Source organism: Capra hircus, chromosome 1 (genome assembly GCF_001704415.2).
Source record: "Capra hircus breed San Clemente chromosome 1, ASM170441v1, whole genome shotgun sequence".
NCBI lineage: Eukaryota > Metazoa > Chordata > Mammalia > Artiodactyla > Bovidae > Capra > Capra hircus.
In genome coordinates, this window is record NC_030808.1 from 125,904,108 (window position 1) to 125,925,683 (window position 21,576).

General features: G+C 40.0%; 1 protein-coding gene across 3 annotated transcripts in view; it reads right to left on the minus strand.

Moving 5' to 3' along the window:
- Positions 1-21,576, minus strand: part of PLS1 (plastin 1) — a 125,585-nt gene that overhangs the window by 49,123 nt on the left and 54,886 nt on the right. For 2 of the 3 annotated variants that reach the window (XM_018049577.1, XM_018049572.1), the window contains exons 2-3: positions 7,163-7,268; positions 750-913 (exon numbers count right to left, since the gene is read on the minus strand). In XM_018049577.1, the coding sequence (XP_017905066.1) occupies positions 750-913; positions 7,163-7,232 (234 nt within the window). In that variant the 5' untranslated portion in view covers positions 7,233-7,268. Of the gene's footprint in view, positions 1-749; positions 914-7,162; positions 7,269-7,369; positions 7,386-21,576 lie in introns of those variants that run through there. The other variant, XM_013965948.2, reaches the window with a different exon arrangement.

Sequence of the window (21,576 nt, forward strand, 5' to 3'; positions counted from 1 at the left end):
AAGAATATAAAAGCAGACAATTACTATTTCATAAATATCTGTTCACTTATATTAGTGAATAAACTATTTCATTCATTTTTGTACAAAAAGCACAGTCATGGTGCTGTTGATAGAAGGTAGTGACAGCCCTTGCTCAACTGCCAGCTGGCAATGGCAACTTAGTCATCTCTCTCAGCCTGAGAGGTTTAAAATACATAATGATATTCAGTTCTATTTTTCTTTTATTGGTGGAGTCATATATTATTTTGTATCTTGTTCAGTTTCCTGAGTCTCCAGGTAGTTTAATAATGAACCCATAGCTGGTATCAAAATTCACCGGGTGGCATTTACAGAAACTGAACATATATAACTTATCACAAGAAAACGACCAGTTTCTAGGAGGTATATCTTCCAAATCTTAGCTATTTCAATTACAAAAATATTTCACTTCTCAAGACCAAGTACTAAGATATGAAAATACTTTGCTTACAGAGACATCCAATAACCATTTAAACTCAACTATAGTTTTAATACAGGATAAATGATTATTACCTAAACCTGACTTCAAATCCAACAATTTAAGAATAACTTTTCCTTTGTTTTATGAATTATTTGTGGAAATTGCTGCTATTGTTACCATCATCATCCTTTAAAAGCCGTGCTATTTCTGGTTTCTGAAGCCAGATTTAACCAAAGAAAGTAATGACATTACTAAAATTCTGCTCGAAGCAAACCCACCAGTAGTCAAGGAGAGGATTTAGATTACTTACCGACACAAACTCCTCGAAGCTGATTCTGCTATCTTTGCTGTTGTCAGCAACTGCTAGAATTTTCTCCACGATCTCACGCACCTTGTAGCCAGGCAGAGGAAGGCTTGCTTCCTTAAACAGGTCCTGGAGTTCATAGTCACTGACATACCCACTGTTGTCAATATCTAAAAAGATAAATTATGAATGATCAAATCTCATTTGTACTTTGTTGGAGATGTGGACTCAGAAGGCTGCTTGGGAGATTCATGGGCAGGCAGAACCTTCCAGGTTTGTTTCATAAGTGGCAGTAACCTTTTCTCCTGCATCTAAATTGTACAAGGTAAGCTAAATACTTTACCAAAAAACTCATATTTCATGAACTTTGAAAGTGAACGACTTTTGCGAACCCATGGACTGTAGCCTGCCAGTCTCCTCTGTCCATGGGATTTCCCAGGCAAGATTACTGGAGTGGGTAGCCATTCCCTTCCAGGGCATATTCTCAACCCAGGGATCAAACTCGAGTCTCCCGCATTGTGGGCAGATTCTTAATGAACTTTACCCCCGACCCATAGACTTAGGGCTAGCATATATATTTTAAGTATGTAATAAGAACACTGCACTGACAGATTAAAAACTCAAGTTTGGCACATGACTAAGTTACAAAGAATTAAGCATAGGGAGGTCTCAGATATCTAAGGGAAACACAGCAGCAACAGTCATAGAGGAACACCCACCCAGACTTTGACTTCTTCCTGGAACTTACCAAAAGGATCTGCTGGCCCCTCCTTCCATACAAAATTCGTGCATGTAAAACACACATAAGGCACTTCTGTTCTACATTTCACTTGGTGGCAGTTCTGTTTGACTTGTCAATAATTCATGGCTTCTTCATTATGTATTTATGATACCATTATGTAAGCTGAATCATGTTTGATGTCATTTTGAGATTAAGTGTTCAAGAAATAATTTCACACCTACATTTGGATTTATGGAAATAGGTTTCTGGGTGTTCTCATGATATCACTGATATAACCTTCCCTGGGTTTTCCCGAGAGACTGGATTATCAATTCTTGACACAGAAGAAAGACAACATTAAACACTTGTGGCCAGAGTTGGCAACAGGGCTTAGGACTGATTGGTTGGTCGCCTGGATCCACCTTGTATTGGCTCTCTTCACTCATCTGGTAGTAGTTACTTTGCTTCCTATGTCTCTTTTTCCTCTCAGTAAAAGAGCTGTCATCACTATTAACTGAATGAATGGTAAGACAGAAACTTCTTTTAAACTCTCAAACACAAGTTTTAGAATTAATACTGCTCAGAATGGTGGAAATCTTCTAAACTAGAATCTACCAAGAACCAAAACTAAAGGAAGTGCTGTGATCTCCAAAGGAAGCTAAATTGCATGATATTGCAATAATTGCTTTCTTTGACTTTAGAGTAAAATCTCATTACTTAGTACATCACCAGTTCAGAATTGCTTCCTATAATTCTGAAATTAATAAATAGATGAGGCAGACTCACTGCCTAACAGCACTGTGGCGAGGAGTATTTAAACAGGATCATGAAAAAGTTACGTGCTAACCATCACACTAAACTAACATTAAGAGTTGGGCTCTGAAGATGGACATATCTGTGTGCTTAAATGCCAGCTCCTTCCCTACAACCTCTGTGGTTTGGGCATGATGTAACAAGAAATAATAGGCACCACTTAATGAGCACATATTCTGGGTCAAGTGATTTGTTAAGAACTTGAGGGCTTCCCCGGTGGTTCAGTGGTAAAGAATCCACCTGCCAATGCAGGAGGCACAGGTTCAATCCCTGATCCGGGAAGATCCCACATGCTGCAAAGCAACTAAACCTGTGCACAACTTCCAAGCCTATGCTCTAGAACCCGTGCTCTGCAATAAGAGAGGCCACTGCTACTAGAGAGTAGCCCCCAGTCGCCACAACTAGAGAAGAGCTCGTGCAGCAACAAAGACACAGCACAACCAAAAGCAAAGAATAATCTTTTTCTTAAAAAAGATCTTGTCTAATGAAATCCTTACAACTTTGAGGTAGTTAATAATAATATTCTAATTTTAGAGATGAGGTAATCAAGGCTTAGGTTAAATAGCCATAAAGTCACAATGTAAAAAGAAACAAGACTTTCCTACAAATCTGCAACAAAACAATGAACAACCTGATTTTAAAATGGGCAAAGGATGTGAATAGACATTTCTCCAAAGACGGCGTACAAACAGCCAATAAGCACATGAAAAGATGCTCAACATCACTAATCATTAGGGAAATGCAAATCAAACCATAATGAGATATTTTATATTCATGAGACTAGCTATTGTAAAAACAAACAAAAACAGAAAGTAATAATCATTGGCATAATTTGAAGAAATTGAAACCCTTGTGCATTGCTGGTAGGAATGCAAAATGGTACAACCACAATTGAAAACTATTTGGTAGTTCCTCAAAAAATTAAACAAAAGTAAATGATTTAGCCATTTCACTTCTGAGTATATGCCAAAAATAACTGAGGAGAGAGACTTGAGCAGATATTTGAAATACCCATGTTCATGGCAACAATACTCACCATAGCCAAAAGGTAGAAACAACTCAGAAGCCCGTCAACAGATGAATGGATAAACAAAATTTAGTAGAAACAATGAAATGTTATTCAGTCTTAAAAAGTAAGGCAATCCTGACACATACTACAACAGAGAGGAACCTTGAAGACACCACGCTACATGAAATAAGCCAGTCACAGAAAAACAAATATGATTCCACTTACATACATTACCTAGTGTAACCAAATTCATACAAACAGAAAGTAGAATAGCGGGAGCCCCAGAGGACAGGGGTTGGGGGAAGGTGGGTTGTTGAGTTAGTCTTTAACAGTACAGTTTCAGTTTGGGAAAATGAAAAGGTTCTAGAAATAGATGGTGGTGAAGGTTGAATAACAAGGTGAATATACTTAATGCCAATAAACTTGTCTACTACATTGGTGCTTGCCAAGGTCATTTGCCATCTGCCTAAACAGGGGAGTGAATCCTGTCTCCATACACCCTGAAGGGAGTTCAGGGTGGAGAGCAGAAATGAGGCACTCTCTGTTCCAGGGAATTGGAGAAGGAAATGGCAACCCACTCCAGTGTTCTTGCCTGGAGAGTCCCAGAGACAGGAGAGCCTGGTGGGCTGCCGTCTATGGGGTCGCACAGAGTCGGACACGACTGAAGCGACTTAGCAGCTTAGCGGCTGCTCCAAGGAAACTTGTGGCACAGGTCTTCCTAACAGTTAGATATTTTCAGAAACTGATTTTATAAGCCCAGTCCTTGCACCTCTTCATATTTAGAAAAGCACTAAATTCTTTCAAGGTAACATCAGCTTCTCGTGACTAGCAGAAAATCATTTGTAAAAATAAGTGCTTGATTAAAGGAACTCTCCCTTCATCAAAATCACATATATTGACCTTCCCCACTGCCTCTCTGGAGCAGTTTCTCAGAGCCATCTGTGGTGCTGCCTCTCAGGCTGCAATCCTCATTTTTCCCCAAGTAAAACTTAACTTACAACTTTTACATTGTGCAATTTTTGTTAGTCAACAAACTGTACATTTGAAAACATAGTTAAAATAGTAAATTTTATGTTATGTGTATTTTACCACAATTGCAGAAAAACAGGACAAATATTTTAACTTCTCACTTTTCCCTAGAGACCCAAAAAAATATCCCATCTAGCAAGGTTAGATGGGCATGTTTCTTCGTCTCTGAGAAAAGCTGTTTGGGACAAATTAGTAGAAGGTTACAGAGTTCATGAGTAGCAATTTATCTTGTAAATAAAGTAAGGAAGTATATATTCTGCTAGTGTTAGAACTTCCCTCATACAGAACAAATTGCCTTGCTGTCAGAATTGTTTCATCAATGATTTATCCAAAATACCATTAAATAAATATTGCAAGATTATACATCCATGAGTTATAAAGATTAAAGCTGGTGTGTGAAAGAAAACAGACTACTAATTTATTTTACTGGGACCAAGGTAGCATTTTTATTCAAGCTGCCAAACTGCTCCTGCTGCTGCTGCTGCTAAGTCACTTTAGTCGTGTCCAACTCTGTGCGACCCCATAGACAGCAGCCCCTCAGAGCCATCCACAGTCCCTGGGATTCTCCAGGCAAGAACACTGGAGTGGGTTGCCATTTCCTTCTCCAATGCATGAAAGTGAAAAGTGAAAGGGAAGTCACTCAGTCGTGTCTGACTCTTAGTGACCCCATGGACTGCACCCTACTGGCTCCTCCATCCATGGGATTTTCCAGGCAAGAGTACTGGAGTGGGATGCCATTGCTTTCTCCAAGAAAATAACAGAAACAACCTAACTAGGAGATATGCGGAGGGGCAGGGTTTGTTTTGTTTTTTGGCTGTGGTATAAACCATGCAGGATCTTAGTTCCCTGACCAAGGATGGAACCTAGGCCCCCTGTAGTGGAAGCAGACAGTCCTAACCACTGGACCACCAGGGAAGTTCTGGAGCTACGTTTTCACTACTTCCTTTCTTTCAGTGCTCCAGATTAGCAGAATATTCCAACATTGCTCCCAGTTTTTTTTCTTGAAATGACTCTGTGCGCTGCATACAATGTTTCATAAAAATTCTTTTAATTTTACTGATTTATTTTATTTTTGGTTGTGATGGGTCTTCATTGCTGCTGGGACTTTTTCTCTAGTTGCAGTAAGCGGGATCTACACTCTAATTGCAGAGAACAGGATCCAGGCTGCGTGGGCTTCAGTACTTGTGGCACACGGGCTCAGTAGTTGTAGCTCCCAGGCTCTGGTACACGGGCTTAGCTGCTCCGCAGTATATGTAATCTTCCTGGATCAGGGATCAAACCTGTGTCTCTTATATTGCCTGGCAGATTCCTAACTACTGCTCCACCAGAGAAGCCAAAAATGTATTTTTAACAATAACGTTTTAGAAATCACATCATAGTCATGCAGTGCTCTAGCACCAGCAAAATAAAGAAAGTGAAAGTGAAGTCACTCAGTTGTGTCCGACTCTTTGCAACCGCATGGACTGTAGCCTACCAGGCTCCTCAGTCCATGGAACTTTCCAGGCAAGAATACTGGAGTGGGTTGCCATTTCTTTCTCCAGGGGATATTCCCGACTCAGGGATTGAACCTAGGTCTTCCACATTGCAGGCAGACACATTACTGTCTGAGCCACCAGGGAAGCCCATTAAAATAAAGAAAAGACCAAGGTTAAAGAATTCATTATGAGCCAAAGGCGGCCAGCATGTGGATTGTATTCTCAAGGTCTGAGTTACTCTCAAAAACAGCTAAGCAAGGAGAAGTGGAAAGGCCCAGAGATGGGTAGAATTCACTTTATTTCATAGCAATGTTTTGTAAGTCATAAGCTTCCTGAAAGCATTACTTTTGCTTTTTTTTTTTTTTGAGAGAGAGCGCCTTGGTTTTTTTTGCTTGTTTGTTTTTAAGTTAAATCTTCCTTTCTTTATCTTAGTTTCTAAAACTTCTGCACTACATTTCATCTACATTAATTTTAGACATTATTCACTAAGTTTAAGAGAAATCGAGGCCCAAGACTAACTGTGACCACCCCATCCTCCCTGGTCTGACTCTGTTTTTCCTGGAGTGCTCTAACGCACCAAGGCAGGAGCCCACTGAGGCAGGAACAACATTGGGGGTGTCACTGTTTCTATGTCTATTATTTACTGTGTTCATCTTTCACCACTTGCAGACTAGAGCAAAAGATGGTATCAACACTGTCTTGGTTTCCTACAGGTCTCCTATGAGCAAAATGCAGGAGAATCATGATCCATCAGAGGATGGGGGAGTTTTTTGGAAGAAAAAGACCAAGCTGTCAAAATGACACAGAGACAAAACACTGGATGGCTTTTAAAGTGAAAGAAGAATAAATAAATAAATAAAAGTGAAAGAAGTATAAGGCATGCCGCCTTTAAAAACAATACTTTAAAAAAAATTATGCACAAGCGAGGAGGAAAATAAGACATATGGTCTTTAAAAATTATATCGAGCTTTTAAAATACTCTGCATGAAGTCAGAACTTGTTATTGTTCATGACAAACACACGGAGGCCAGAGTTCAGTTTACACACAAGGAAGTGTTTCCATATTTTTTTCTGTAATGAGGAGATCACATTAAGCATATTCAGTTACACTGTCATTCATTAACCTGGAGTATTCTCTACAAAGAAATGATCAAAGAATTCAAAGTCCAGTTCTCCCAGAAATTCAAGCCAGTCTTAGTTTATCTTTTAGAAAGAAAGAAAGAATCCAGTGAAACCCAGATGGGACACAAAAGAAAAAGAGAATACATCTGGGGGTTAGAGGGCAGTAGAAGCAATAGAAGGCATTGTTCCATTCCAGAAGGCTGGTATCCAGCAGAATAGTAACTGTGTATTTAGTTTTTCTCAAGCATACCTATTTTATTAAAGGCTTCTTGTAGTTCCTCCAGCTCCTCCCGAGAAATGGTGGTGGTACTGTTCTCCATCTCTGAATAGGAAAGACTACCTTCAGGTCTTTATATCTGGAAAAAGCAATGTGAGAAAAAAGAACATGAGCCCTTTGGAAACATTTATCTAAACAAGAGCAGAGGAAACAGGCAGTAAAGCATCCAGAAGAAACCACCTGAGAGGTAAGGCTGACAAGGAACAAGTAGGAATAGATTCCCTGGTAACACTCTTTCCCAACAGGTCAGCCAGACAATAACTGAGATTCAGTAAAGGGAAGAAACACTGGTTTTTCACACCCTGTGCTTATCCAAAGCAAGGGCATTTCTCGATGGCTTGTATAATTTTCCTTTCCATTTGACTTCACTGTTTCACTAAAATAAGCATTTCAAGTTGAGAAAAGTATAGCATTTAAAAATACTCAGGATGTGGTCGAAAAGTAAAATTTTAGGATGTGAATCATGTAAGTGAGAGGCTAATGATTTCGGGATGGAGTCTGTGGCTCAAACGTTCAAATTTACAGGCACCTCCTCTCCCTTTCCTTGAGCAAGGTCTTTCCCAGATTAGTGGGGCCTTTCTTATTCCAAGCAGGAGAAACAAACTAAAACCAAAAAAAAAGACAACTGATGTAAAACTGGATTGTAAGAAAAGCAGGCATATAATAGTCATTGTAGAAAATAATTGGTAACAAATGCCCAAATCAGAAATGTAACTTATCCACAATCCTACTCTCCAGAAATATCAGCTAGTACTTTTTGTCATCTACATCTTTCTGGTCTGCTTTTCAAATGCACCTATACCTTTATTGGGGTGTGAAAATGTGAGTATAATTTTTTGTGCTAATATATTATATGTATCAACATAATATTTAGTGGCCACATAATAACTTTATTAGTAAATCCCTTGTTTCACAGTGTTTGCATTGCTTCCAATTTTACATTGTAAATGAATACTACAATGAACAGCCTTATAGATAAATATCTGTACATATCCATGTTTATTGCTATAAATAAATATCTCAAGGAGGAATTATTGACTTTTTTGGGGGGGCCACACCTCATAGCTTGCAGTGATCGTATTTCCCCAACCAGGGACTGAACTCAGGCCACAGCAGTGAAAGCGCCAAGTCCTAACTGGACTGCCAGAGAATTACCAAGAATTACTTACATTTTTAATACTCCTGATATGTAACAAGGCAATTTCTATTTTTAAAGTGACTTTGTGGTGTGACTATTCAATATAAAGCTAAAGGTGAATACAAATTATGTATACCTCTTATACACACCTACTTAATGTGTATTTCAGAAAGTGAAAATGAACTAAATAAGTACTGAAGCTAAGCAGGAAAAAAATTTTTATACACATATTTATATAAGAGGTTCAACATCATCCCTGAACATCTCTAATTTGGGGGGAAACATATAATTTTTTGAAATAATTGAATTAAAATGTTCACTGATTACTTAATCATATTAAATTACGTGAATCCTTCTAAAGAGTACAGTGTATTTGTCATTCATGATCTGTAAACCAAGTTGTTTAGGACTTTTGTTGTTCTTTCAAAAGACATTTTTTTTTGTTGTTAAAGTACAGTTGGTATACAATATAGTGATTCACAATTTTTAAAGGTTATACTCCATTATAGTTATTATAAAATATTGGCTATATTCCCTGTGCTGAACAATAAATCCTTGTCGCTTACTCTATTCCTAATAGTTTATACCTTTTAATCCCTTATCCCCGTGTTGCCCCTTGCCCTTCTCTTTCCCCACTGGTAACCACTGGTTTGTTCCCTAAATCTGGGAGTCCATTTCTTTTTCGTTGTTATATTCACTAGTTTATTGTATTTTTTAGATCCTACATGTATGTGATATCATTCAGTATTTGTCTTTCTCTGATTTATTTCACTTAGCATAGTGCCCTCCAAGTCCATCCAGGTTGCTGCATATGGCAAAACTTCATTCTCTGTTACAGCTGAGCAGTATTCCATTGTGTGTGTGTATGTGTACACACATCTTCTTTAGCCACTCATCTACTGATGGACAGTTAGGTTGCTTCCATATCTTGCCTACTGCAAATAAAACTATTAGGAACATTGAGGTATAAGTATCTTTCGGAAAGCATTTTGGGGGGTTTTTGGTTATATACTCAGGAGTGGAATTTTGGGGTTTTATGGTAGTTCCTGGAGAAGGAAATGGCAACCCACTCCAGTGTTCTTGCCTGGAGAATCCCAGGGACAGGGGAGCCTGGTGGGCTGCCGTCTATGGGGACACACAGAGTCGGACACGACTGAAGTGACTCAGCAGCAGCAGCGTGGTACTTCTATATTTAGTTTTTTGAGAAACCTCCCTACTGTTGTCCATGGCGGGCTTCCACCAGATGGTAAAGAGTCTGCCCACAGTGTGGAAGATCCAGGTTTGATCCCTGGGTCAGGAAGACTCCCTGGAGAAAGGGATGGCTACCCACTCCAGTATTCTTGCCTGGAGAATCCCATGGACAGAGGAGCCTGGCAGGCTACAGTCCATGGAGTCCCCGAGTCAGCATAACTGAGTGGCTAACACTTCTACTTTCACTATTTACATTCTCACCAAAAGTGTACGAGGGTTCTCTTTTCTCCACGTTCTCTTCAACATTTGTTATTTGCGGTCATTTTGATGATAGCCATTCTGACACGTGTGAGGTGATATCTCATTTTGGTTTTGATTTTCATTTCCCTGACGATCAGTGATGTTCAGCATCTTTTCATGTGGCTGTGACCACCTGTAATTCCTCTTCGGAAAAATGTCTATTCAGTTCTTATCTTCATTTTTTAATTGGGCTGTTTGTTTTTTTGATCTTGAGTTATATGAACTGTTTATATATGTTGGATATTAACCCCTTATCAGTCCTATCACTTGGAAATTTGTTCTCCTATTCAGTAGGTTGCAAAATGACAGATTTCTATACCTTACAGTTACTCTGGGGCCTGATTCTAACTAAATATGTAATTAATTGTTTAGTTTTAAATACATACCCACACCATTGCCCTCTATTTCATTCTATACTTTAAAAAAAAAATCTGAAGAGCTCAGTTCTGTAGAGTAAGAAAAAGGCAGTAACCGCAATTTCTTACATGTTAGCAGTAAGTACATATTCACATTTTATTGAATTCTCACTTTTAGAACGTTTGCTTATTTTGTGTTGAAAGAGATGAAACACTCCTTTTAGGACATTTAAGAATAACCTCCCAGTCTGCAAAATGCTAATTCTGCTGTGGCTGGCTTCCAGCTTCTGTGGTTTGGTCATTCTGCATATCCTTTCCCATATTCAGAATGGTTTCTATCCCTTGCCTCAAGTTTTAAAAATAGTGGTCCAATTTTAGCATTTGCACTCCACAGAAATGCTGCAAATTAACAGTCCTTGTGTTGACCTTGCATATGAAATAACAAATACACCTGGGGTTCTATTCTTTGCTCAGTTCAGTTCAGTCACTCCGTTGTGTCTGACCCCATGAATCGCAGCACACCAGGCCTCCCTGTCCATCACCAACTCCTGGAGTTCACTCAAACTCACGTCCATCAAGTCAGTGATGCCATCCAGCCATCTCATCCTCTGTCGTCCCCTTCTCCTCCTGCCCCCAATCCCTCCCAGCATCAGAGTCTTTTCCAATGAGTCAACTCTGCCTATTTAAATGTATGTCACTTGTTAATTACATAAAATATTTTTATTCTCCCATAATCCAGCAGAATCAGCACATAAAATTAGTGAAAAAGCAATTTACCCAAATGTTATTATAAGTATAAAGAAGTTTGTAGCATTATACAAGTCCTTTAGTACTTAAATGAAGCAAATAATAGACACAGAACAATCTTTAAAATATATTCTTCTTTTTTTTTTTTTTTTTTTTTTTGGCCGCGACATGCAAGATCTTGGTTCCCTAACCCGGAATAGCATCTTTGCCCCCTGCACTGGAAACGGAGTCTTAACTACTGGACCACCAAGGAAGTCCCTTTAAGATATATTATTAAAAGAACAAAACAAGGAGCAGAAAATTAAGTATGGCTGGGGGAGCGGGAGCTATATCAGTTGCATATTTATAAAAGCATTTCCAGAAGGATACAAAGAAAGGTAATATTGATTGCCTTTCTAGGGGAATTGGGGAATTGGAGGCCAAGTGTTAGGGGGCTTATTTTTCATTACATATTTTTAGTCACTTTTTTAGACTAAAGGCAGCCAAAATCAAAAATAACTGAAAAACAAGAGAAGTAGTTGTGATGGGAACTTCCCAAGTGGTCCAGTGGCTAAAACTCCACACTCCCAATGCAGGGGACCGGGGTTTGATGCCCGGTCAGGGAACTAGATCCCCCATGCTGCAACCAACAGTTTGCATGCCATAACTAAGACCCAGCACAGTCAGAAATAAATATTTTTTTAAAAAAGAAGTAATTGTGGAAAGACAATGGAAACAAATAAGATAAATACTAGTGGTCTGAAAGTATACATTATTGAACACTGATAGACAATAAGATTACTATATACAGTTCTTATACTATATGTTACAATTTTAAGTAATATTTGCCTCATATTTCCTTAGAGGCAAAATACTATGATTAAAATAGCAAAATAATGTATAGCTTTCTACAAAGGAATGAAGATTTAGCAGTAGAATGGTTAATGGAAAACATATTGCCTCTTTCATAAGTGCAGACTCATGCATACAGTATCAATATTTTTCTAGATTTTTGCAAAATTATGATAATCAAGTACAATGCAAAAAACTAAGTACACTACATAGTGTACCTTAACAAGCATTTTTATGTTGCACAATAAACTTATCAGGAGTAACACACTGTTGGCTGAGAAAATACAGCTGTTGAATTTGATGTATAAAAAACTGTTCTAGCTACACGATCCCAAATAAATTGCTTAATATGATGTTTTTCCATGGGAAAACGTTTCTGCTACAATAAGATAGCACAGACTTTTTAAAACTTTGTGACCCCATGGACTGTAGCCCACCAGGCTCCTCTGTCCATGGAATTCTCCAGGCAAGAATACTAGAGTGAGTTGCCATTTCTTTCTCAGGGAATCTTCCCAACCCAAGGATCTAACCGAGGTCTCCCAGACTGCCAGCAAATTCTTTACTGTCTGAGCCACCAGGAAAGCCCCTAAAACTTTACAGAAGAGAATTAAATTTTCAAAGTAGTATGTAACATTTCAGAAGAAAACCCCAATGACCCTATAGCTAGTAGCCCAATATTTATTTTTCTCACTAGTCCCATAGTTAGATGATTAATGCACTCTCTTAAATGCTTTGTGTCCATTCTCTTTCCTCATGACTCCATAAGGCAGGCACTGTCCTCATTTTATAATTGACAAAGGGATGGTTCAGAGGATTGAATAACTTTCTCAGTGTCCCAAAGTGAAGAACTCTCAGAGGCTCCTAACCTAGCTGTAGCAGAACCCTACTGTGTCTTATTCCTTCCTCTAGGCCAGTATGTTCTGAAGTTACCCCAATATACTCTGATATCAAGCCATAAAATGTATAAATATGTAACTGTCCAATAATCATACAATAATTTATGTAATATATGAAGCATATATACCTGTGAAATAAGAATTTGCATTTTAAAAGAAATCAGCCTCTGTAAAATTCTTTGTAAAGTTTTGGGAAAAAACTTCTAACTAGGTCAACTCATACTTATCAAGCATATAACTTGTCAATCCTGAAACACTAAAACACAGAGTCACTAGAGTTCACTCTGCAGTTTTAGAAATGAAGCCACATCACTAACTGGTACCCAAACACCTGGCACTGATGCTCACCCACCTGGATGCCTGAGACAGCTCAGAACAGCACAGCTTTCCAAAGTCAGTCCTATAAAAAGGAGCCCAGAGACAGCCAGGATCACTGTCAGAGACCCAACAACACGGAAGGTTATAATGGATTTTCTAGACAGGTATATCTTCCCATGGCTTTTGACATGTGTCCTATACGTCTTCAATAATTTCAACTCTTCTTTCCCCGTTTTTTCTTTTTTAAGCCCATATAATTTTAAATAACACCTTCTTTCACCAAGTAAAACCTTTCTTTCCTGTCTTAATTCTTAAGTGTACCCTGACACAACCAAACATAAATTTGGAAAGTTAAAAGTATATTCTAAAAATGGACTTCTTAATTTAGATGAAATTGGATCTGATCTTTTCTCCTCTCTCAAATTTCTAGCTTCCTTGAACCTCTAAAAGCTTTACCAAAATTAGCCTAAGTAGCTCTTTATGGTTGGCAGGTTCTAAAGTTCCTTGGACAGTTTCAGAAAAAAAGGCATCAGAAACAACTCTGAGAGCACCAAGACTTTGATGCCTTTCTACCAATCCCAAAGGCTGAAACTGTGAGGGATCAAAGCTGTCTTCAGTGGTACTTTCTGGCATCCCAGCTCTTCTGCTTTCCCTCCTCTCACTGCGGGCCTAGGTCTGGGTCACCTGAGATTCTGAATTCTTGAGGGAGCCACTGACTCAGGGCACTCCGCCTTCCCCCTCGTCCATCTTCCAAAATTCCCTTCTCCCCTCACTCCCCGTTCTCTAGTATTGTAAACACTGAAGGCAAATACTTAGAACTTTCAATGAGGCTGGAACTATGCTATTCTCCTCACACAATAAGCTCACCATTTACCTATTCTTCTACTGATGGAACAAACATCCTCCCTTAAAATGTAAATTAGAAGACTACTGAGATTAGATAACCTGCCCACGGAAGGCAGACAAAATAAAAGATTAAAAAACAAATCAGTTTCTTAACCTAAGCTCTCAGATTCTACATACAGTTCAATTAATATCCCTATCCCTATTCTCTCACTGTAAGCATCACAGGTAGTTCCCACACACACACAGTTTTGAAGAAAGGGTTGAGGACCAACTGACACTTTTGTATGAGTAACTAACAAACCCTCAAGGTGTTAAATTATTCCAACTGTATTTATACTTTAAGGGCAACTGCCCATTTTCTTTAGTTGAATAATGGGAAAATACATGATTGTTTAATCAGCAGAATACATATACAACAGTAGAATAAATGAACTACATCCACCTGCTTCTTAAAAAGAATAGTAAATGGAAAAAGCAAAGTGCTAAAGGATACATACAGTATACCAATTATTGTAAATTATAAAACACAGAATACTTTACGTATCATTTACCCTACCATACATCTGTAGTAAAACTTAAAAACACGTGGGAAAGACACAACAAATTAAGAACAGTGTTTGTCTATGGAGAAGGAGCTTCCCAGGTGGTGCTAGTGGCAAAGAATACACCTGCCAATGCAGGAGACTTAAGAGACATGGATTCGATCCCTGGGTTGGGAAGATTCCCCAGAGGAGAGCATAGCAACCCACTCCAGTATTCTTGCGTGGAGAATCCCAAGGACAGGGGAGTTTGGCGGGCTACAATCCATAGGGTCAAAAAGAGTCAGACATGACTGAAGCAACTTGGCACACACATGCATGTGGAGAAGGAGGTAAGGGACACATCTGCGGGCTAGAGCTGATATATTTTTTTTTAATGATAAATTTGAAACAATTATGGTTAACTTTTAATATCTGTTTTAAATAACTCATTACTTTACTTTTTAAACTCAGTAAAAATAATAAAGATAGCAAAAGAATGTGTTTTGAAAAGGAGAACATTTCCCAAAGCCCTTCAAGGTTTGGGGGGGGGGGAAAATCTCTTTTACTTTAATCATAAGCAATAAAAATAGTTAATAATATCGGGGCAGAATAACTTATTGAAATATAAACTTGTGTTTATTCTCCCACCCCATTCAAAAAGCAATAACTAAATCTTGTCTTAGGAGTTCTGGCAGCCCAGAAGGCAAAAGCAGATTGGAACCTGTAGTCCCTTCAGTCTTTGGACAGAAGCACAAGCCTCCTCGGGGCTCACTTGGGCTGGTTGTGCTGGGCATGGGGCAGCAGGAGAAGACCACCTCTGAGGAAGATGGAGAGGAGGAAAGATTATCCTGGTGGAAATGAACGGGAAGCCGTGGATGTGAGCACAGAGCCCCAGGGAAGGCAGAGAGAAGGGACCAAGTGCCACAGCACCTCTGCTGGAGGGACTCACGGGCTGAGCCAGTGGATGTTTCCCAGGCCCCCTCAGAGGATGAAGGACCAAGAATGGGAGCACTTCCTCCCAGCCTTTGCCGACTCTAAGATCCCAAGACAACAGAGGCTGATGGACAGATTCCAGGTGCCTAAGACTTGACAGGACTCAGGCAGGATGAGGCATCACAGTCAAAATAAAGTTGCTTTCAAGAACATAAAGAGGGAATTCCTTGGCTGTCCAGCAGTCAGGACTCCATACTCTTTGCTGCCGATGGTGTCAGTTCAATCCCTGGTCCAGGAACTAAGAACCCCTAAGTCACATGGTCAAAAAATAGAATATAAAGAAATGTGATATTTCTTTCCTACCTTTTTTATGGTAAAAGCCTTGATGATGTCTCTCTAGAGAAGTGACTAGGATCAGAGGTTCCAGGGCATTTCCGTACCTTCTACTGGTGTCCCCTCCTTCCCTTCTTCACTAACTGTGATCCTAGCTCCCACCACAGCCCTCCTCTTTGCCTGTTACATTCTATATTCAATTCTCCATTGCAGTTGAAAGATCACAGGGTCACTGGAATATATCCCTATGTGAAAAAGTAAACGGCAAAGAAATATAAATTAATTGAAGAGTTTTCTTTCTAGTGTAAAGGAAATCTGGAAAAATATTTTCATCTGTCTGTAATATTTCCAGCAATTGCCTTTTTTGATCGCATTTCACTGCATCACTCATTTTGTAAAAAGCAAACATTCATGTTCCGTATCAACTTGTTCAGTTTTTCAAATCAGGCTTTCTTTAGTTAACAGGAAAGTCCACCGACTCACTAATAGAAGTGTGAATTGGGATACCACTGAGTTTGTTAAATATTAGTCTCCTACTCTACATACCAACCTGGATAGCCCTTTGGACAGAAAGAATTTTCAATGGATACACTAATTCAAATTTTCCCTGAGCATCCTTCTGGTCTGACACAACTGAGCTCAACTTCCTCATTCAGTCTACAGGAGCAGACATGTTAGGTAAACATTCCTAAAAAGTGATTAATTTGATTGCTAACAGCTAGAATTTTTTAACCCCCAAACTATTTTTTTAAATAGTAGTTATGGTTACTATAGGGCTTCCCTGGTGGCTCAGAGGATAAAGCGTCTGCCTGCAATGCAGGAGACCAGGGTTCGATCCCTGGGTTGGGAAGATCCCCTGGAGAAGGAAATGGCAACCCACTCCAGTATTCTTGCCTCGAGAATCCCACGGACAGAGGAGCCTGGCGGGCTACAGTCCACAGGGTTGCAAAGAGTTGGACACGACTGAGTGACTTATGTATTATTATGGTTACTATCAATTAATTTTTTCTCAAATAAGCTAAGTAACTTCCTAAGTGCCTGCACCATCCTAGAAAACATAATAGACACCATTATGAAGAGTTAAGCCAGGATTAACACCTGGGATGAAGGGGTTTGGCTCCAAGTTGACTCATTTGTGACCTCTCAAAGGGAGGCCTGCCAATCTCCTGCAAAAACAAACAAGACAAAAAATAACAATATTGTCATTGCTATCTTAACGTTGGGGCTCTTCCCCACTTTAGTTTTTCCAAGTCTTAACCATCTCATTACTCCCCACACTACCAAGTTAACCTGCTTTCTGCCCCTAACTCTCAACCAACAGTCCACTCACCACTCCCGACATGTCCTTAACTCCTTCCCACCTGCCTTAGATATGAGCACCTCTGTCTTTTCCTTGCCTCTTCTGTATTGTCTACATAAGATACATACATACATTATTGTGATGGCGATGGATACAATAATACATTCATTATTGTATTCTTGAATATGCGTTGTCTTGTAATAGTCACATTTTGTTATTTTATTCTTATCTTCCTAACATCATTGCTGTCTCTTTGCAGGTAAAAGATATATGTTTTCTTCTTTTTGTGTTCCCCATGGTCTTATCATATTATATATATGGGAAAAGATTAGTAAAATTTATTAATAGCGATATTTCCCTTCATAGAGCAGGGATGAAAAAGTGAAAGTGTCAGTTGCTTAGTCATGTCCAACTCTTTGTGATCCCATGGACTGAAGCCTACCAGGCTCCTCTGTCCATGGAATTCTCCAGGCAGGAATATTGGAGTGGGGTGCCATGCCCTTCTCCAGAGGATCCTCCCAACCCAGGGATTGAACCTAGGTCTCCTGCATTAGCAGGCAGATTCTTTACCATCTGAGCCACCAGAGAAGCCCCAAGAGTAGGGATGGTACTAGGTCAAAAAAGGGCCAAACCAAACAACGGTCCATGGGAAATGCGTCACCCACAGATGGGTGAAAAGACTAAGTGGGGGTTTCCGCATCTCAGTAACCAGTCCTCATTCTCTCACCTCCTTATTATTTATTCAACAATGACTTATGAGCACCTGTTCATGGCGCTGTGTATTAGAGGCACAAAGATGGCACTGAAATTTTGAACCCACATGGGTTCAAAATCTTTCAAAATAATCTTTAGTCGACCTTTCCCTTAAATCTGGCAAAATAATTTTTGCCAACTTTTTCCTAGTTCAATTCAGTCACTCAGTCATGTCCTACTCTTGGCTACTCCATGGATTGCAGTACACCAGGCTTTGCGGTTCATCACCAGCTCCATCAGCAAAGTAGAGAAGCACAGAGAGAATCTGTATACATCTTGTCCCCACTCATTGCATGGGTCACCTCCGTGACCAGCCTCAGTTACATTCACCGTGGTTCTGTGTCTCTGTACACCTGAGCATGGAATTGGGGTTGGCTTCTGAGCGTTGAATGGCTGCTAGAATTTCCACCGGGATCTTTCTACATCCATTTACTTCAAAGCCCCATTATGAAGCCTCTAGTTGGGGAGCTTACATTCATTCAAGTACTCAATGAATAAGGATTATTTGACTGGACTAATGAGGTTTAAAGATGAATAAGAGTCAGTCTCTTCTAAAACAACATTCAATATAATACTGACCAGGTTCAACTATAAACACCTGAGAAGCTTAATTAAAACTGATTTTGGGGTAAATGACAATGTAATCTTATGATTACGTCTCTCTGATAAACAAATTAGAATCAATTCCTAATTCACTTTCTGTTTTAATCTGTATTTAAAGGCTCCTCTTCTATACTAAATATCACTTACTGTAGGGTCATTCAGTATATATCATATATAATCCTGGGTTGGAACTTTCTGGATGAATTGTAGCCAAGGCAATCATAGCATATGGAGTAGAATACAAGAAGGCTAAAAGGGTGTGTGTGTGTGTCTGTGTGTGTGTGTCTGTGTGTGTGTGTGTGTCTGTGTCTGTGTCTGTGTGTGTCTGTGTACACATGCATGTGTATGTACACAGCACATGCAAACATACGCATTGGAGAGAAAACAAGAATGAGAGAAAAAGGCCTAAAACTTTTGAAGAAGACAGAAACAGGAGTTCTCAGAGAAGCATTTAGCAGGTGAAGGACTCATGTTGCAGCAAAACTCTCTTTCTTTATTAAAACAAAGTGCAAATCAGAGGTGGGCCTGACCCAAATCAAAATACCTATGTAAAAGCATGTGGGGAGTCAACAAGTATTTGGAGTCCAAACGTTGACTCAGACCCCAAAAAAGCAGATTATACAGAAGGACTTGGAAAAAATAACTATCCCAAGGACAGACACCAGAAGCTGCTGGCACCACAATTCTGACCTTCAATACTTTGTGTATGGGAGTCAGTCACTCAAGCACAGAGGTTCAAAAGTCATTTGACTTATGCAACTGAATGAGTAGTTATGAAGAGTTTGTGTTGCTCACTGAATGATTAAATGAGTGTGTAAAAAAAATAATAAATTTGGTCTTTTCTCACAATGCCCTTATCAGAGTTCTCATTATTTCTGACTAAAACCAAATAAGTGCGGGCTCAGTTCTGAAACCCTAATACTTGGAGTGGGTGCAAGTGCAGAAGTGGTAAAGCACTAGCCTAGGCAGAGAGGACAATATGTACAGCTCATCTCCTGCCCTGTGCCCTCAGGTCCACCCGGACAGGTGTTTTAAAGGATCCGCCATGCCTCCACGGTGTAGACTCAGCTCCTCCACTGCAGCCTGTCCAAGGGGCAGGGAAAGCTCTGCCCCTCTATGAGCCAGGGCTTCCCTGATGGCTCAGAGGTTAAAGCGTCTGACTCAAATGCAGGAGACCCGGGTTCGATCCCTGGGTCGGGAAGATCGCCTGGAGAAGGAAATGGCAACGCACTCCAGTATTCTTGCCTGGAGAATCTCATGGACAGAGGAACCTGGTAGGCTACAGTCCACGGGGTCACAAAAGTTGGACATGACTGAGTGACTTCGCTTCTGTGAGCTAAAGTTAGTAATTTTTTTAAGCTGAGAAATAGGAAACTAGATTAAATGGATAGCTAAAAGAAGGAAAGTTATGATCAACATAGACAGCATATTAAAAAGCAGAGACATTACTTTGTCAAGAAATGTCCGTCTAGTCAAGGCTATGGTTTTTCCAGTAGTCATGTACGGATGTGAGAGTTGGACTATAAAGAAAGCTGAGCACCAAAGAATTGATGCTTTTGAACTGTAGTGTTGGAGAAGACTCTTGAGAGTCCCTTGAACTGCAAGGAGATCCAACCAGTCCATCTAAAGGAAATCAGTCCTGGGTGTTCATTGGAAGGACTGATGTTGAAGCTGAAACGCAATACTTTGGCCACCTGTTGTGAAGAGCTGACTCATTTGTAAAGACCCTGATGCTGGGAAAGATTGAGGGCAGGAGGAGAAGGGAATGACAGAGGGTGAGATGGTTGGATGGCATCATTGACTCAATGGACATGAGTTTTGGATAAACTCCGGGAGTTGGTGATGGACAGGGAGGCCTGGCATGCTGCGGTTCATGGGGTCTCAAAGAGTCGGACACGACTGAGTAACTGAACTGAAAAGATACAAAGTAGAGTTTATTGATCAAAGTTTAAGTCAAGAATATGTATAGGAGATTGTAATTAGAACCACTGGAGGTGTGAAACAACAGGAAGCCTTAGTCCCCAGTCTTCCTGAAGCTTCAAGCTCTAAATTCAAATGAATATAACTAACTTGAAAACTGAGATTATTATGATCTATGAAGTGGCAATTGGTACTTCTCAGAGTCTACTGGCCAATGAAGCCCTATGATCCCAAGCTCAGCAATATCTCTGTTCTGCAAGCCATGGAAATTCTTCCCCATTACTGAAGTCCAAGATGAGGGAGGAAGTCCCTATATCCTATATAGAAGGTCCCTGTATCTGACTCCCCATTCTCCACCCCTTTTCCTGATGTGTCCATGATGCCAACCGGGGCTCTAAAAGGGGAAGCCAAGGCAGAGGTCCAGTAAGCTGTTGTCTAGCAGAATCAGGCCCAAAGTTGCCTGATCTTCTGGTATTTAAAGTGAAAGTGAAGTCGCTCAGTCGTGTCCGACTCTTAGCGACCCCATGGACTGCAGCCTACCAGGCTCCTTCGTCCATGGAATTTTCCAGGCAAGAGTACTGGAGTGGGTAGCCTTTTCCTTCTCCAGGGGATCTTCCCAACCCAGGGATTGAACCCAGGTCTCCCGCATTGTGCAAGGATTCTTTCACCAGCTGAGCCACAGGGGAAGCCCAAGGGAAGCCAGAAATTCTTTTTTTTCCTTCAGAAATCCATGTTTTTATGTGAACTTTGATTTTTAAATTTGGCAAACAATTTGAATTATTATAAACACCAGGGGTATCAAACTAGAACTCTGGTCTATTAATTTTGGTTCTGCAGCTCCCTAATTTTAAGTTATCCCACTTGGCCCCTCTAAGGGCCTCAGAGGAAATGCTGTGTCTCTCTAGAAACACTCCAAACAAATTAGCTCATTCTAAGGGCCAGAGGAAAATATTTAGTCCCTTGATGTATGAAAACGCAACCTCAGTTGTGCACCACTCACAACATCCCTGATCCCAACGAGGGGCACTTCCAAGGGTCAGTTCCTCTGAGAGAAGAGGGGCCAGCAGGTCATGAGCCCATCAATCACATTCCTACTTAGGTAACTGGATCTGCCGACCATCCCAGGATCTTTTCTTCTCATTTATTATTTATATCCCATCTACTCTCCCCCAACCCCAGCCCACTTTAGGACTTCTCTGGCTGAGAAAATTCAATACAAAGTGTTACCCAAGTCCCTATCATATTGTGTTACAATATCAACACTTCAAGTATTATTTTCTCCACATGCTTTGTTTCTTCTCGAGCAACTGTCTCTGAACTTTGGGTAACAGCATTAATTTTATTTGGGGGGTTCTACTCGTTCCCTATAATCTGTCCATGACATTTGAGCAAAGCTCCGGG